Source organism: Stomoxys calcitrans, chromosome 1, assembly GCF_963082655.1.
Source record: "Stomoxys calcitrans chromosome 1, idStoCalc2.1, whole genome shotgun sequence".
NCBI lineage: Eukaryota > Metazoa > Arthropoda > Insecta > Diptera > Muscidae > Stomoxys > Stomoxys calcitrans.
In genome coordinates this window covers 35105798-35125548 of record NC_081552.1, presented here as the reverse complement: position 1 = coordinate 35125548, position 19751 = coordinate 35105798, and the positions used below count along the sequence as shown (strand labels likewise).

The 19751-nt window shown below is 33.5% G+C and overlaps 2 protein-coding genes across 2 annotated transcripts in view; one reads left to right on the top strand and one right to left on the bottom strand.

Annotated features, from left to right (window-relative positions):
- The window catches only part of LOC106095022 (echinoderm microtubule-associated protein-like CG42247), a 554291-nt gene that overhangs the window by 404637 nt on the left and 129903 nt on the right, over window positions 1-19751 (bottom strand). The window lies entirely within an intron of this gene.
- Window positions 12892-13527, top strand: LOC131995728 (uncharacterized). Its single transcript, XM_059364679.1, has one exon. The coding sequence runs from the start codon at window positions 12892-12894 to the stop codon at window positions 13525-13527; it is 636 nt and encodes a 211-aa protein (XP_059220662.1).

Genomic DNA, 19751 nt, shown 5'->3' with positions numbered 1-19751 from the left:
AGAATGTGGGCCGATCGGGGTGATGCAATGGATTGCGAAAATTCTGTGAGGTACAGAATTACCAGGAGCAAATGGAAGAACAGATCCCTTCTTCTATGCAAAGGTTTGATCCTGAAAATTGTAAGTGACTAGCGGGAATGCAACGAATTGCCAAATATGTACCTTACAATTTCAAAACCACAAGAGTTGTCGAGATTTGAAAACGTTAGGCCTTCGTAGAATCTCTCCATCAAAGGTGGAAGAATCGAAATCCCAGTCACTGAGAATTCCTGAGATAAAAAATTCATAAAAGGCAGCCAAACCCTCCGCTGCAAGAACTCTCGTGGAAATCCAATAAAGGGCTATAAACTCCTATCGAGCAAGAATTCTTGGGAAAGGTACGATAAAAAGTAGTGAAATTCTGCTGGAGTAAGAATTATCGTAGTAAAATGCAGTGAAATAGCAGAATTTCGTTCGAGTAAGAATTTCTCTGAAAAAGTCCCAATAAACGACAAAAAAAAATTCTTATTGAGTACGAATTTTTGTAGAAATCCAGTCAAACGAAGAGAAATTTCCTCGAAAAATCATGTGACTTCCGATTGGGAATGAAGTTTCCAATAGAGCAAGAGATCGACGGGAAAAGAAATCGACGCGAATATCCAAATCGAATCGAAAAACGTCAAAGGGTCCCAAGTCGAAATATTCTTGTCTGCAGATAAATTAGAGATTCCCAAAAAAATGTATTTCCATTTGATAGCAAATTGTATCAAATGCGGACCAATGTTTTGTGTTAGTTCAGAAATGTGTGTTGTTAGTTTTAAAATGATGAAAATAAAGATGTGTTTTATGGTGTTTGTTATTTTATGAAGTTGTAATTTTCATTTATAATAGTTTTATTTTATTTATTTGTTTGATGATGGGAACAATTGTGCTTACGTTTCACAATTTTCCTTATAACGCTAAAATATTTAAATTTATTTTTCGTAGAATGGAATCGTTGTGTTGCTTCTTCACAATATTCCAACAGCTCGCTTTCGTTGAATAAATTTTGTTTATTGTCGTAGAACGGAAGAATTGTGTTTTAATTTCCACAATTTTCCAATAAAAAACGCTTTATATTAAAACATATTTCAATCTCTAATCATCAAAACACTTGTTTGTGAAAAGAGGGGTTCCGTTGGGCTCGTTGTAAAGATACACTGTTGACAATATGTTGGCTTTTTTTTCCTTAACTTTTATTTTTCTCAAATGAATTGTTTTGGTCTTAATATGTTGGCCTGGTGCTGTACCATATGATTTCTAAATTCTTTCTTCATGTAAATATATTTGACTATGAAAGGGCATTGACCTTATGCAGTTTGCTGTTTCTCTATTCGCAAATGATCACCGCTGTTGCCTACGACCGTCGCTGCTCATGCGAGTGGGGGAATGATATGCTGTTACGATGACTGCGTGTACAAATGGATGTATATACACACGTACCTATGTTGACGAATTTGCTTTGACTATTTTTTCCCTTTCGTTGGGCGACTCCTGCATATATACGTACATATGTTGATGAAGTAGGTTTGGATATTTTCGTTTTGTTAGGGACACCGGTACACGTGAAAAATAATACGAGTCGAGTTTAATGATTATATTATCGAACACAAAATTTTTTATTTTACATTAAAATTTAATAAGAGCTGTTGGAGTTATTGAGAAATAATAGCTTTTCTATAATTTCGGCGAAACTATGAAAATGTTAATTCCGACAAAAAAAATCAATTTTAATTGATTAGGGATTTTATGCAACAGTTGACAATTTTAATTGTTTTTTGTTAAGACCGATGAAAATATATTTTATGTTGACAAAGTCTAAATGTTCGGCATAAACTTTCACTGTTCGAGCATTATTCTCAAGAAAAGTTGTTGTAAAATTTTAATTTTTTTTAACTTTCCGGAAAAAATTATATTGAAATCAATAAAAGCGATGCGAAAAGCCAGCACAATATTAAAACAAACCAAATAATTTTGTATCAAGAGACGGGGTTTCAATTCATTTGAGAAAATTATCAATGCTTTTCTTTCTTATTCATAGGCATATGATTTGCATATCATGTCTAGGTGTGTTTTACTGTAGATGCAAACATCAATAGTTGATTCTCTGTGTAGCCACAACGTTGTTATTTAAAATTTCGAACGATATAACGATTTATATATTTGATTCTAACTCTTTGTCTGTTCAATTTCGATATTTACTTGTTGTTAACGATGAATAAATGTATGTGGTTTTGTATGTTTGTGATGGAGATGTTAAAACAAATCAACATAAAAATTTTCCAATATTATACGTTGTACTTTTCCTTTAAAAAAAATTACCAACAATTTTTTCCAGTGTACTGTGATCATACGTATGTTCATAGGCTGTATTTCCAGCCTCGCTTATTGCTATTGCCGTGTGTTCTTTGTCTCTGCCAGTGGATAAGGCTGCGAGCTTTGACTGAGTGTCGATGAGTATTTATGTATACACACACGCGTGTATAACCATATATGCTTCTACTTCGTTTTGTTTTCTTTTCGTTGCTTCTAGGGCCAGGCAGTGGCCGTCGATGAACATTCAAGTATACACACACACGTGTATATTTACATACAAGAACTCTGCTTTATTTTTTTTATTTTTTTTTTTTTTCGTTGCTGTTAGCGGCCAGACATTGGCTTTCGTTGTACACCGATGACTTTATGTATGTACGTTCGTTTGTATATTCAAATAGGCATACATTGCTTTGGCCCTTTTTCATCACAATTGATGTTGGTTGGAATTGATTTTCTTTTTCTTATTGGGTGATCATGTACACTCGAAAAAAAATGCTTTTTGATACAATGCAATTTGATGGGTAGTTTAGTTAATTGAAAAATTTAAGCGATATGTTTATGGGAAATGATTTTAAATTGTAGTGTATGTTGTTGTATTGATTTGTTTTAATATTTTAGTGGAAATATAATTTTATGGGAAAATAATGATAATGTTTGTGTGCAATATGATAAATGAGTAAAGTGCAATAAACTGAAAATGATTAAGGGGCAGTGCAATTTTAATGATGATAGTGCAATAATTCAGGAAAATTTTTGTAAATTACGATTTTAAATTAATTTATTTTATTTCAACAACTGATGACAAAAGGAAAATGTGGGATGATTTATGATGAGGATGAAATGAATATGATGAGATGAATTTGAGGAAAAATAATTTTTTCTTTTTTTTTTTTTTTTTAAATACCTTTTTGTTGTATTATATTAGCCTCCATGCACGACGAAAAAAAAATTTTATTTTCTCCTTTTTTTTTTTCGAATTTCTTTTTAAACAAAAACGGTTCTTTTTTTTACATGGGCTTTTCTTCTTCTATCTATTTGGATTACAGACTGGGTTTCTTCTTCTTTATTGCCTTTCCTGTACATAAGTGCACCTTATGTATTTGTATCTATATGTATATAAGACGATTCTTTCGGATTTTTGGGCACGTGTTCGACCGTTATTTTCACCGTTTTTTTTTTACCGTTATAGCAAAAATTATGGATTTTTCAAACACCCTTTCAACCGAAAAAATTTTGCACTTTGCACTTTGCACTTTTTCTTGAATTTTCTGCAGATTTTTTTGTTGAGTGTATAATTTTATTGGCACACAAACGAACATTTGCAAACAAACGAATTTTGATTGGTTTTTGGCAGTTATTATGTCAATTTTTTTTTTTGGCTTTTTAGGCTTTTAATTTGACCATTTTCAACTTTCAAACTAACGAAAATTAACAATTTTTAATGTCGAAACGACGAAAACAACAACTTTGCATTACAAACTGACTTTTTTTTTTTTTTTTTTCTTTGTTATCTTTTATCACATTTTATCACAGATTTTTCAAATTTATGGAATTTTTGAAATTTTGAGCACTTTTTATGATAATTAGTTCGATTTTCCTGTTTTCTGTACGATTTTTTTCGCGGTTGTTTGCAAATGTTTTTTCTTCAAGAGAACAAAAAATGGTTTTGCACTTACCGGTGCTTCACACAACTAACATGGGAACTTTGGGATTTTGGTTTGGTTTTACCTTCTGTTGTGTGTGTGAGTTTTTCTTGCAGTTTCCAGTGAACGGCTGCGGAGGACCATGAATAGCTTTGGGGGGGGGGGGGGATTCCAAATATATGATGTAAAGCGAAGGTCGTAGATGAGTGGACTGTATGTAGCAGCTTGTTATTCCTCAGAGTTGGGGAATAACAAGCAAAGAAATAGAATACCCACAGCAACACCGCAAAGGAGTAAAAAGCAAAACACAAGTTTGGTTTCAGTAAAACGTTATAATATGTAAGTTTATTTAAATAGGGTTAGTGGGTTAGGTAGATGTTACGCTAGGGAAAGAGATGAAAAGAGGAGTTAGAATCTTCAAACCTTACCGATCGAACGCTGATGACCAAGTGTTTTATGGTAAGTTTCTAAAAAGGGCATGTAGTCAGGAATGTTCTAATTCCATATCATTCCTTTAGTACAAACTGACATCCCTTTTAGCATTCTATTACAATCAGAGTTGGGAAGTACAATTTAACAATTTAATTCAATTATAATTCAATGGTACAATTAAATTCAAGTATTCAAAACAAAACAAAATATAAAATCAAATGTTAAGGACAGGATTGTCCAAGGCCCATAAAAGCCACATTTTATAAACCGATTTTGCTGACGTTTGGGGCAGTGAATTGTCTTAGGCTCCTCGACATCCTCCGTCAATATGGCTCAGATCGGTGCAGATTTGGATATAGCTGCCATATAGACCGATCCTCCAATTTAGGGTCTTAGGCCCATAAAAGCCACATTTATTATCCGATTTTGTGGAAATTTGGGACAGTGAGTTGTGTTAGCCCCTTCAACATTCTCCGTCAATTTGGCTTAGATCGGTCTAGATTTGGATATAGCTGCCATATAGACCGATCTCTCGGTTTTAGGTTTGGAGCCATAAAAAACGCATTTATTGTCCGATGTTGCCGAAATTTGTAACAAAGAGTAATGTTAAGCCCCTCCACATATTTCTGCAATTTTGTCTAGATCGATCAAGATTTGCATATAACTGCCATATAGACCGATCTCTCTATTTTAAGTCTTGGCCCCATAAAAGGCACATTTTTACTCCGATTGCACTGAAATTTGACACACTGATTTATATTATGCTTTTCGACATCCGTGTCGTTTATAGTTCAGATCGGTTTATTTTTAGATCTAACTTCTAAAAAGACCAATATTTTGTTATATATAATTGAACAATAACTTTTACTTATTAGTATTTGGTCTGAATCATAACATATATTGATATAGCTGCTATGGGGCATAAGGTATGCAATTTTCAACGAATTTTGATGAAAGGTAGTTTACATATATACCCGAGGTGGTGGGTATCCAAAGTTCGACCCGGCCGAACTTAACGCCTTTTTACTTGTTCAGTCTATACTGAACAAGCAAACCGAGTCCCATATATCCCTGATTGGCGAATGTTCCAATTTTGGGCGTTTTTGTGGGGGTAAGGTGATCCCCTATACTTCGTTTTCCAGATTCCCATATACCCATATTGTCCTTATAGGTCCAATTTTGATTTTGGGTGGTGTTTTTGGGGTAACGGCGGAGGATCCGCCCCTTCCGTTATTAATGAATTATAAAGCCTATTCATACTGCTTGACCATATTCGTAATCTACTCCCGAATACCTCTCATTTGAGTCCCATGTTGTCATGATCGTCAAAATAAACCTATTTTAAGGGGTTTCGGGGCTGGGGCGGCCCTTCAGGTATTTGGACCCAACTTTTATTATTCGTACTCTACTCTTGAATATCTCTCATTTGAACCGCATATTGTCCTGATCGGTCCACTTTTATTTGTGGGTAGCACTTTTGGGATAAGGGGGAGAGTCCGCCGCCCTCCTGATATCAAAAAATTATATAGCCTATGTTTCCTTCCAGACCATCCTACACAATCCGGGAAAATATCAAGGAAATCGGTTCAGCCGTTTTTGAGTCTATACGGAACAAAGAAACAAACCGACAAACTGTTTGTGGGCAAAGGGTAGGCACCCAGAATATTGATTCCGAAAGTGGGTATCAATTTCGTGCTCTACTCCCCAATATCTTTCACTTGAGCCCCACATTGACATGGCCGGTAAATATGTCCGATTTAGGGATGTTTTGGGAAATGAGGTGGTCGCCCAAAGACTTAGCCCTGGAAATATATCAGCATCTTGCTCCCACTCCCTAATTTCGTTTATTTGAACCCCATATGCCATTGGCCTCAAAATTGGATATCAAATACATTTGCTAATCTCAAATACCTTTTATTTAAACCCCTTACCCTTCAAATATGTTTGGATTGGGGTATGAACCCTAAAAACTATCAAGATCGAGCTCCACACTCTTTAAGACCCAAAATTTCGTGGTGAGCAAATACGTCCTTTTTGTGGGTGGGACGTCGGTTAGACAGTTGGTCCCGAATGTTCATATCACATTTCTAGTCTACTCCTAATTACTTTTCATTTGAGCCCCATATTTCCATAGTCGAGAAACACGACCGTTTTGGGGGCTGTTTTGAGGGATGGGGCGGTCATTGGCTTAAGAGGAGTTTACAGGATGAGGCGTCCCCCAAACACATGGCCACAAAATAGGTTATCAAATTCGTTTTCTAATCTCAAATACCTTTAATTTGAGCCACATATTGGCATGGTCGAAAAAAAATGTTCCCTTTGGGGATGTTTTGGAAAGGGGTAATGCCCTTAATACATGATCCTACATTTAGAAATTAAATTCGTATTCTGCCCCCAAAAACCTTTATTTGAGCCCCATATTGCGATGGTCAGGAAAAAATTGCTCTTTGTGGGGTATTTTGGAAAAGGAGTAGACCCTAACAAAATTGGTCCCGGAAAAGGGTATCAATTCTTGCTCGACCCCCCAATACCGTGGGTGTTTTGGGGATTGGGGTGCTCCCCCTAAATATATCAGCAACGTGATCTATTCTCATATATCTATATATCATTTATTTGAACCCCATATTGTCATTGCCCTCAAAATTGGATATCTAATTCGTTTTCTAATCTCATTTAAACTTCTTATTGCAAAAGTCAGCAAATATGTTCGGTTTGGGGTATTGGCCCTAAAAACTATGAATATTTAGCTCCACTCTCTTTACGACCCAAATTGTCTTGGTGAACAATTACGTCCTATTTGGGAGTCGTTATGGTGGTGGGACGTCCGCTAGATAGTTGGTCCCTATTGTTGATATCGGATAAGTGGTCTTCTCCCACATACCTTTAATTTGAGCCCCATATTTCCATAGTCGGCAAACATGACCGGCTTGGGGGGTGTTTTGGGGGATGGGCGGCCACTCAGTGAGGCCTTAAAAATATATATCGGATTCGTGTTCCACTTTAAAACCCTCTTATTTGAGCCTCATATTGCAATAGTCAGCAAATACTTACTATTTGGGTGGTGTTGTGGGGGTGGCGTGGTCCATAGACACTTTTCTCGAACATTGATATCAAAGTCGTGCTTTACTCCCAAAAACCTTTCATTTGAGGCCCATATTGCCATGGTCGTAAATTTGTCACCTTTGGGGGATGTTTTTGGTGAGAGGGGGCCCCCAAAACACTTGGTCCCATACCTTTTATTTAAGCCCCATATTCTAATGGTCAGAAAATAAGTCCAGTTTGGGGGGTGTTTTGGGGAAGGGGTGGACCCCCAGAAACGTATTCTACTCGCAAATTCAGATTCGTATTCTACTCGCAAATACCTTTCACTTGAGTCCCATATTGCCATGTTTGGTAAAAATGTCCGATTTAGGGGTGTTTTGGGGCTTGGGGTGGTCCATCTTGAACTTGGTCTGACAATTGGATATCAGATACGTTTTCTTATCCTAAATACCTTTCATTTGAGTCCCATAATGTCGTGATTGGCCTAAATATATGTTTGGTAGGTTTTAGGGTGGGGCAGCCCCGCTAGGTACCCTTATCTGAAATTTGGATACCAAATTTTTATACCTAGGGTACTATATGAGAGCACACAAAATTTCGCTTAAATCGTACCACCCATCTCCGAGTTTTGGCGTTTCTGAAAATTCGGATAAGGGGGAGGGTCCGCCCCCCTTAAAATATCAAAAAATTTGAGTACCCTATTTTTACCACGGAGTCATTATGCACCATCTGTGAAAATTTCAAGAAAATCGGTTCAGCCGTTTCAAACATACAAACAAACAAACACAAATTGATATTTTTATACCCACCACCGAAGGAAGGGGGTATATTCATTTTGTCCTTCCGTTTGCAACACATCGAAATATCCATTTCCGACCTATAAAGTATATATATTCTTGATCAGCGTAAAAATCTAAGACGATCTAGACATGTCCGTCCGACTGTCTGTTGAAATCACGCTACAGTCTTTAAAAATAGAGATATTGAGCTGAAATTTTGCAAAGATTCTTTTTTTGTCCATAAGCATAAGTTCGAAGATGGACTATATCTTGATATAGCCCCCATATAGACCGATCGTCCAATTTAGGGTCTTAGGCGAATAAAAGCCACATTTATTGTCCGATTTTGCTGAAATTGGGGGGAATGAGTTGTATTAGGCCCTTTGACATCCTTCGTCAATTTGGCTCAGATCGGTCCAGATTTGGATATAGCTGCCATATTGACCGATCCTTCGATTTAGGGTCTAAGGCCCATAAAAGCCACATTTGTTATCCGATTTCGCTGAAATTTGGGACAGTGAGTTGTGTAATGCCCATCGACATTCATCGTTAATTTGGCTCAGATCGGTCCTGATTTGGATATAGCTGCCATATAGACCGATCCTCCAATTTATGGTATTAGGCCCATAAAAGACACATTTATTGTCCGATTTTGCTGAAATTTGGGCCAGTGAGTTGTGTTAGGCACTTCGACATCTTTTTTCAATTTGGTTTAGATCGGTTCAGATTTGGATATAGCTGTCATATAGACCGATCCTTCGATTTAGGGTCTTAGACCCATAAAAGCCACATTTATTATCCGATTTTGCTGGGACAGTGAGTTGTCGTAGGACCTTTGACATCCTTTGTCAATTTGGCTCAGATCGGTTTAGATTTGGATATAGCTGCCATATAGACCGATCTCTCGATTTAAGGTTTTGAGCCCATAAAAGGCGCATTTATTGTCCGATTTCGCCGAAATTTGGGACAATGAGTTGTGTTAGGCTCTTCGGCATGTATCTGTAACTTGGTCGAAATCGGTCCAGATTTGGATATAGCTGCCATATAGACCTATATCTCGATGAAAAGCCTTTGCCCAATAAAAGGCGCTTTTATAATCCGATTTCACTGAAATTTGACACAGTGACGTATGCTAGGCTTTTCGACGTCCGTGTCGTTTATGGTTCAGGGCGGTTTAGTTTTAGATATAGCCACTAAAAAGAGCAAAATTTTGTTTTACACAGTTGAACAATGACTTGTACTTTTTAGTATTTGGTCCAAATCGGAACATGTTTCTATATAGCTGATAGGGGTCATAAAGTATACATTTTTCCCCGGATTTGACGAAAGATGGTTTATATATATACCCGAGGCGGTGGGTATCCAAAGTTCGGCCCAGCCGAACTTAACCCCTTTTTACTTGTTTCCTTTACGGAAATAATAAAATAAAATACAATATTACGAAAATGCTCCTTTGTGGGCTCCATATTAAAATTGACGCCAAACAAACAAATGTAAACAAAATTTCGCGCACTTTTTTTCTAAAGCAAGCTAAAAGTAACAGCTGATAACTGACAGAAGAAAGAATGCAATTACAGAGTCACAAGTCGTTGAAAAAATTTGTCAGCGCCGACTATATGAAATATCCGCAGTTACTTTTTGGGCAACAAACACAAATTGATATTTTTATATAAGATTTTATTAAAAAAAAAATTTGCGGAAAATGTCACAATTTTGTTGTATAGAAATTGTTGTCAAAACTTTATTTATAAAATTTATTTCTATAGACATCTTTATAAAATTTGTCAAAATATTTATGTAATAGAAAACGTTGTTCAAATGTTTTGTATAAGAGTCTGCTTCAAGGGATATTTTTTCTGGGTTTTTTTGTTGCATTGCGTGGCAGACGAACTAACATTGGACTATTACATAAACAAACAACTTCTGTTGGCCTTAAAACATGCATCAAACATCTTGAGTAACTTAATATACCCCTTCTCTTTCTTTATTTGTGTTGGCTGTGGAAAAAAATGAATGGAAATAAAAACCCCGCAATCAAATGTGATCAAAAATTCATGAACCTAGCAACCGACAACATCACCATTAACATCACCCGGGCCTCAAACAATTTCCTTGTCCTGAAAGTAAGGTTGTCATCAACTTGGGGCAGCGAAAGGAGCCAGAGCGACAACAGCAACAATTTAACTTCCTTTTTCCTTATGCTTGGTGTTGTTTACTTGTGGATCAGCCGCAGCTTTGGCTTATCCGGCAAGTCCACTCTGCTATAAGCATTCGCTTCCTTGGCGATGGTGATAAAAACAAGAAAAGGGAATGATGGGGTATAGCAGCAGGATATGGTCGCTCTGGTGCCCGAGAGTTTCGGGAATATTTGGTGTGCACATTTTTATGGATGCTTCTTTTTTATTTTTCCATATTTTTTGACCAAAGGCCAGACCTTCATAAGGCAATGGTTCTCACATGCAGATGTTGGTGCCAATTCCCAACTTCCCCTTTGCATAAGAAATATTAATAAAAGTCATAAAATGTCAACAATTTCCTTTTGTCGGTGGCTGCGTGTTTTTGTGTGAAGGCTTATTTTTCTTTTCTGTATTTTTTTTTATTTTTACGGTTTTTTGCATTTTTTTTATTGGCTCTTTATTCGTTTTTGGCATAACCTATAAGAGCTCCCCTTTCTATTTTGTAAATTGGGCCGAAAATATTGAATGGCGGACATGGGTAAGGCATTAATAAGATATACTCGTAAGTTTAAATGGGGTTTTTTCTTTGCTATCCGCTAAGTAATAATGTACATTTCTAATATGGAAAAGGAAAGAAACTTGCAAAACCAGAGGAGAAGTGTTAATCTAAAGCAGATGTTACGGAAATGAAACTTTTAATTATTATAATTATGTAAGGTGCAGATGAGATGAAATTGAGTGGGGTCATTCTTCGCACATAGAAAGTTTTGAAATTGTCAATGAAAAGGACCATATCCCAATATCCCAATAAATTAAAATCAAATCAAATCAAATCAAATCAAATCAAATCAAATCAAATCAAATCAAATCAAATCAAATCAAATCAAATCAAATCAAATCAAATCAAATCAAATCAAATCAAATCAAATCAAATCAAATCAAATCAAATCAAATCAAATCAAATCAAATCAAATCAAATCAAATCAAATCAAATCAAATCAAATCAAATCAAATCAAATCAAATCAAATCAAATCAAATCAAATCAAATCAAATCAAATCAAATCAAATCAAATCAAATCAAATCAAATCAAATCAAATCAAATCAAATCAAATCAAATCAAATCAAATCAAATCAAATCAAATCAAATCAAATCAAATCAAATCAAATCAAATCAAATCAAATCAAATCAAATCAAATCAAATCAAATCAAATCAAATCAAATCAAATCAAATCAAATCAAATCAAATCAAATCAAATCAAATCAAATCAAATCAAATCAAATCAAATCAAATCAAATCAAATCAAATCAAATCAAATCAAATCAAATCAAATCAAATCAAATCAAATCAAATCAAATCAAATCAAATCAAATCAAATCAAATCAAATCAAATCAAATCAAATCAAATCAAATCAAATCAAATCAAATCAAATCAAATCAAATCAAATCAAATCAAATCAAATCAAATCAAATCAAATCAAATCAAATCAAATCAAATCAAATCAAATCAAATCAAATCAAATCAAATCAAATCAAATCAAATCAAATCAAATCAAATCAAATCAAATCAAATCAAATCAAATCAAATCAAATCAAATCAAATCAAATCAAATCAAATCAAATCAAATCAAATCAAATCAAATCAAATCAAATCAAATCAAATCAAATCAAATCAAATCAAATCAAATCAAATCAAATCAAATCAAATCAAATCAAATCAAATCAAATCAAATCAAATCAAATCAAATCAAATCAAATCAAATCAAATCAAATCAAATCAAATCAAATCAAATCAAATCAAATCAAATCAAATCAAATCAAATCAAATCAAATCAAATCAAATCAAATCAAATCAAATCAAATCAAATCAAATCAAATCAAATCAAATCAAATCAAATCAAATCAAATCAAATCAAATCAAATCAAATCAAATCAAATCAAATCAATAGTAAAGCTGCCTTCATTGCGAACGGACGCGTCCTGAAATTGAGCGCATAGATACACATAAAGCCAGAATTTTTATCTGTTTCTATTTTATATTTTTCTTTGATTGTTATCGCGAGTGTGAGAGAGTAAGTGATTGCGTAATGGCAACAAATCAAACTCTAAGATGTGCACAATGCGAATTGTCAATTAAAAGTAAATTTATGAAATGCTGCATATGTGATTCATATGCATTTTTCACCTTGCTGTTCTATCCAACAATCGTCTTACAATGGGATGAGTGCCGAAAAAAAGGCCTTATGGAAGTGTCATAAATGCAGAGAAAGAAGAAACTCTTCTTACCACATATTGGTCTCTGACTCCCCAACACAAAAACAACGAAGAAACGATGAAGACGATGAATTATTTGATGAAAACAACAAGCGCTTCAAAGACAACGCACCAAACACCAAAATCCAACAAGAACAAACTTTACAACAACATCAACAACAAAACATCTCTACATCAGACATAAGCGAAGCAATGAAATGATGCTAAATATGTCGCAAATGACAGCTCAACTATCGTCTATAAGTATGCAACTACAAAATCAACAAGCAACTTTAATGCAAATCAATGATAATGTGTCTAGTCTCAGCAGCCAGGTCAGTGAACTGCAAAAGGAGAACAGAGAGAAAGACAAACGTATGTATGAAATGGAAACAAAAATAAGTAAACTTGAACAGAAAGTATTAGAGAAAAACATTGAAATTAACAACTTAAACAACAACAACATAAACGCAGTTGAAACAGTAGAGAAAATAGCAGCAAAGCTGAATGTACAAATGACTGAGAACGACATCGATAACGCATACCTCACGAAAGGGAAAACAAAGCTTATTGTTGAGTTCAGCTCTCTTCGTAAGAAGAGAGAAATAATGGACAAAATTGAAAGGCATAGAATCGAAGCAACTGATGTCAACAATGACGATGGAACGGGCAAACATAAGTACATTTATATAAATGATCAGTTGACTGCAAGCAAAAGACATTTGTTGTGGATGGCAAAAAACAAAGCCAGCGATGCCAATTGGAAGTTTGTATGGGTGAAGCATGGGGAAATTTATGCACGAAAAATTGAGAAATCTCCCGTAGTCAACATAAACTGTGAAAGTGATTTACAAATGATATGCTAAACACAGCGATTATAAATTATTGATTGCAATAAAAACAATAAGAGAGAACTGGGAAAATATAGGAAAAGTTGAACTATTTGTTGAAAAGAAAATATAATATATATATATATATCAAAATCGAAGAAATAGACTTCATAATACATTAAAAGTGAATTACGTCTAAGGACTGAATTTGAAAAGTACAATTACATAGATAAAGAAAAAGATTGATAAAAAAGTAAAATAAAATGAACAATAATACTGAATTAATTTATAATTACAATCAAATAAGTGAGTTTTATTTGAAGTATCCACTTTCATTTATTTATATGAACATTAGATCGTTAAGAAAAAACTTCTCAACCTTCTTGGCCAACATAAATAAAATCATCGATTCAATTGAATTAATTATACTCGTCGAAACAAATATTGCAGATGATGAAAATGACTTTTTTAATATTAATGATTTCAATGGCACCTTTCTTAACAGAGAGGGTATTGGCGGTGGTATAGCCATATATGTGAAACGAAACTTAAAGTACATCACAATGAATCTTACTACCCAATATTATGAATCAATTCGACTAGACATATCGATTGGCAATAAAGAACTATCTATTCTATCTATCTATCGCCCTCCAAGTAAAAACACAAGATTGTTTATAGATGAGTTGGAACATAGTATTAAAGAAATTCATAAAAATCAGGCCTTAATAATAATTGGTGATATGAATATTAATATAGCCGCAGAAATAAACAAAACCACTAGATCTTACTTGGATATGATGTCCGCTTATGGTTTAGAATGCATGGTTACCAACATAACAAGAGAAGAGGTAAACAAAAATAAAGGTACGTGCATTGACCACCTATTTATACGTAAAACCAAATCCATACCATCAGCTAGCGCATCGGTTATACTCACTACTATTTCGGATCACTACTCCCTATTCGGATATATGGGAGTCGACAACAACCAATTTATAAGCAGCGAATGCACAGCGAAGGGAAATGCAAGCATTAGCAAGGAGCCATCTAAATTTTTTTCAGTTAATTCTAAAAAAGTAAATGATCTTATAAAAAAAACAGATTGGAGGAATATAATTAATCAAAATGAAAGCTGCAACGCAAAATTTGAAAGTATGTATCTCAAATTCAAAGAAATATATTCAAACTCGACCCAAATGTCAAAAAAAATCAAAAAAAGAAACAATTATCCATGGCTGAGTGACCAAATTTTGAAATGTTGCGATATGAAAGACAAACTTTATCAACGGCATAGAAAAAACAGAAACAATTTAGAAAAAGAAAGAGAATATAAATCATTCAACAACAAACTTAACCAAATGATAAACAATGCCAAAAATGAATACAGGATGAAGGAATTCATAAAAAATAGAAAAAACATGCGTGGTACCTGGTCATTAATAAATGAAATTATCGGGAAAAAAACTCACAATGTGGATGAAGTCATAAAGAGAAACTTCAAAAATATAGACCTAAAAATAGTTACCGAAGAATTCGCTATACAATTTAAAGCAAATGTCCAAAACATTCTTCATGACTGTGATATAAAAACAAACTTTTCTCAAGTAATAAGAGCCCAAAATACAATTTTTATGGAACAAACCAATGAAACTGAAATTTTAAATATAATTAAAAACATTAATTCCAATAAAGGAGCCGGCTTTGATGGGATTCGACCGGTGGATATTAGAAAAAATGCAGAAATATTTGCACCAATAATAACCAACATTGTAAACTCCAGTTTAAATGAAAACGTAATTCCCAATATGTTTAAAACTGCACTTGTAAGGCCTATATATAAAAATGGAAATAAAACTGACTATAACAATTATCGACCAATATCTATTCTACCAGTGATCGAAAAGGTACTGGAAGAAATTGTTGTACGAAGGATGAACGATTTTTTGTGCAGATATAAGATTATAAGCAAGCAGCAATATGGTTTCCAAAAAGGACGAAATATTAACCAACTACTGGGTCACTTTTCATCATATATAAATAAATGTCTAGATACAAAAATGCATTGCCTCGTACTATTTGTTGACTTTAGCAAAGCGTTCGACACCTTATCACATGCAAAACTTCTTGATGTACTGGAAAGAGTTGGCATACGAGGAAACTGCCTTGAATGGATCAAAAACTACTTGTACTGCAGAAAATACAGAGTCAAAATTGATGAACATCTGAGCCAGGAGAAGGATTTGCATTATGGAGTTCCTCAAGGATCAAAACTCGGGCCCATACTATACCTAATATATGCAAACGAAATGATTAGACAAGCCAACTGCAGCAAAATATTTGCCTATGCTGATGATACGGCTATATCTACAACATTTGCAAATGATACATGCGATAAAATAATCGAGGTAGTTGGTACATATAAATACCTTGGAGTTATGGTTGACCATAATTTTAACTGGAAGGAACATATTCTGAACCTGAATAAAAAGTTAAGAAAAGTCTCCTATGTGCTTTATCATCTAAATAATTGTGCGCCAATACACGTAACCAAACAGGCGTACTACTCATTAGCGGAATCCTACATACGTCACGGCATTACAGCATATGGAAACTCTTCTCATTGCAATACACTACAAAAGTCTCAAGATAGGCTAATTAAAATATTAATGAAAAATAAATCAGCCAATTCACCCCGCAATCACTTACAATACGCCTCCACTCTCACCCAAAGATACACTTCCGTCCGACAAAATCAGATCAATTATAATACACCCGAAGAGACAATAAAGGAGTTCATGAAAATTCAAAATATAATGACCATCAAGAACATTTATAAAACAACAATAATCAAGGAATTCGAAGACGCAAATTTTTTGGAGCCTATCAGTCACTCCCATAATACGAGAAGAAGAGCTGAAGGAAGATTTAAAACGCCAAGATTCAATAACAAATATGGCAAGAACTCGATTGAAGTACAATTACCCAGCATTTTAAACGCCTTGCCAATGGAAATTTTTAGCTTACAAAACAAAATTAAGAGAAGAAAAAATATTAAACAATTTTTCTTAAACTCGCAATGAAGCGAAAAATTTAAATAATATTGTAAAATATGAACTAAGAATCAAATTTGTTAATTAATTTTTTTATACATTGTCTTTTATAAAACCTGCATACAAGCCACGGCTTCGCGGGGATTATTTGTTATGTATGGAAACAATTTGTTACTCAATAAAATTCAAATTGAAATTGAAAAAAAAAAAAAAAAAAAATCAAATCAAATCAAATCAAATCAAATCAAATCAAATCAAATCAAATCAAATCAAATCAAATCAAATCAAATCAAATCAAATCAAATCAAATCAAATCAAATCAAATCAAATCAAATCAAATCAAATCAAATCAAATCAAATCAAATCAAATCAAATCAAATCAAATCAAATCAAATCAAATCAAATCAAATCAAATCAAATCAAATCAAATCAAATCAAATCAAATCAAATCAAATCAAATCAAATCAAATCAAATCAAATCAAATCAAATCAAATCAAATCAAATCAAATCAAATCAAATCAAATCAAATCAAATCAAATCAAATCAAATCAAATCAAATCAAATCAAATCAAATCAAATCAAATCAAATTAAATCAAATCAAATCAAATCAAATCCAAATCCAAATCCAAATCCAAATCCAAATCCAAATCCAATCAAATCAAATCAAATCAAATCAAATCAAATCAAATCAAATCAAATCAAATCAAATCAAATCAAATCCAAATCCAAATCCAAATCCAAATCCAAATCCAAATCCAAATCCAAATCTAAATCCAAATCCAAATCCAAATCCAAATCCAAATCCAAATCCAAATCCAAATCCAAATCCAAATCCAAATCCAAATCCAAATCCAAATCCAAATCCAAATCCAAATCCAAATCCAAATCCAAATCCAAATCCAAATCCAAATCCAAATCCAAATCCAAATCCAAATCCAAATCCAAATCCAAATCCAAATCCAAATCCAAATCCAAATCCAAATCCAAATCCAAATCCAAATCCAAATCCAAATCCAAATCCAAATCCAAATCCAAATCCAAATCCAAATCCAAATCCAAATCCAAATCCAAATCCAAATCCAAATCCAAATCCAAATCCAAATCCAAATCCAAATCCAAATCCAAATCCAAATCCAAATCCAAATCCAAATCCAAATCCAAATCCAAATCCAAATCCAAATCCAAATCCAAATCCAAATCCAAATCCAAATCCAAATCCAAATCCAAATCCAAATCCAAATCCAAATCCAAATCCAAATCCAAATCCAAATCCAAATCCAAATCCAAATCCAAATCCAAATCCAAATCCAAATCCAAATCCAAATCCAAATCCAAATCCAAATCCAAATCCAAATCCAAATCCAAATCCAAATCCAAATCCAAATCCAAATCCAAATCCAAATCCAAATCCAAATCCAAATCCAAATCCAAATCCAAATCCAAATCCAAATCCAAATCCAAATCCAAATCCAAATCCAAATCCAAATCCAAATCCAAATCCAAATCCAAATCCAAATCCAAATCCAAATCCAAATCCAAATCCAAATCCAAATCCAAATCCAAATCCAAATCCAAATCCAAATCCAAATCCAAATCCAAATCCAAATCCAAATCCAAATCCAAATCCAAATCCAAATCCAAATCCAAATCCAAATTTTTCTTTTCTGTATTTTTTTTTATTTTTACGGTTTTTTGCATTTTTTTTATTGGCTCTTTATTCGTTTTTGGCATAACCTATAAGAGCTCCCCTTTCTATTTTGTAAATTGGGCCGAAAATATTGAATGGCGGACATGGGTAAGGCATTAATAAGATATACTCGTAAGTTTAAATGGGGTTTTTTCTTTGCTATCCGCTAAGTAATAATGTACATTTCTAATATGGAAAAGGAAAGAAACTTGCAAAACCAGAGGAGAAGTGTTAATCTAAAGCAGATGTTACGGAAATGAAACTTTTAATTATTATAATTATGTAAGGTGCAGATGAGATGAAATTGAGTGGGGTCATTCTTCGCACATAGAAAGTTTTGAAATTGTCAATGAAAAGGACCATATCCCAATATCCCAATAAATTAAAATCAAATCAAATCAAATCAAATCAAATCAAATCAAATCAAATCAAATCAAATCAAATCAAATCAAATCAAATCAAATCAAATCAAATCAAATCAAATCCAAATCCAAATCCAAATCCAAATCCAAATCCAAATCCAAATCCAAATCCAAATCCAAATCCAAATCCAAATCCAAATCCAAATCCAAATCCAAATCCAAATCCAAATCCAAATCCAAATCCAAATCCAAATCCAAATCCAAATCCAAATCCAAATCCAAATCCAAATCCAAATCCAAATCCAAATCCAAATCCAAATCCAAATCCAAATCCAAATCCAAATCCAAATCCAAATCCAAATCCAAATCCAAATCCAAATCCAAATCCAAATCCAAATCCAAATCCAAATTTTTCTTTTCTGTATTTTTTTTTATTTTTACGGTTTTTTGCATTTTTTTTATTGGCTCTTTATTCGTTTTTGGCATAACCTATAAGAGCTCCCCTTTCTATTTTGTAAATTGGGCCGAAAATATTGAATGGCGGACATGGGTAAGGCATTAATAAGATATACTCGTAAGTTTAAATGGGGTTTTTTCTTTGCTATCCGCTAAGTAATAATGTACATTTCTAATATGGAAAAGGAAAGAAACTTGCAAAACCAGAGGAGAAGTGTTAATCTAAAGCAGATGTTACGGAAATGAAACTTTTAATTATTATAATTATGTAAGGTGCAGATGAGATGAAATTGAGTGGGGTCATTCTTCGCACATAGAAAGTTTTGAAATTGTCAATGAAAAGGACCATATCCCAATATCCCAATAAATTAAAATCAAATCAAATCAAATCAAATCAAATCAAATCAAATCAAATCAAATCAAATCAAATCAAATCAAATCAAATCAAATCAAATCAAATCAAATCAAATCAAATCCAAATCCAAATCCAAATCCAAATCCAAATCCAAATCCAAATCCAAATCCAAATCCAAATCCAAATCCAAATCCAAATCCAAATCCAAATCCAAATCCAAATCCAAATCCAAATCCAAATCCAAATCCAAATCCAAATCCAAATCCAAATCCAAATCCAAATCCAAATCCAAATCCAAATCCAAATCCAAATCCAAATCCAAATCCAAATCCAAATCCAAATCCA

What these genes read in the sequence shown, in the direction of transcription:
- LOC131995728 (XM_059364679.1), top strand. Translation starts at nt 12,892, where the DNA reads ATGTCGCAAATGACAGCTCAACTATCGTCTATAAGTATGCAACTACAA.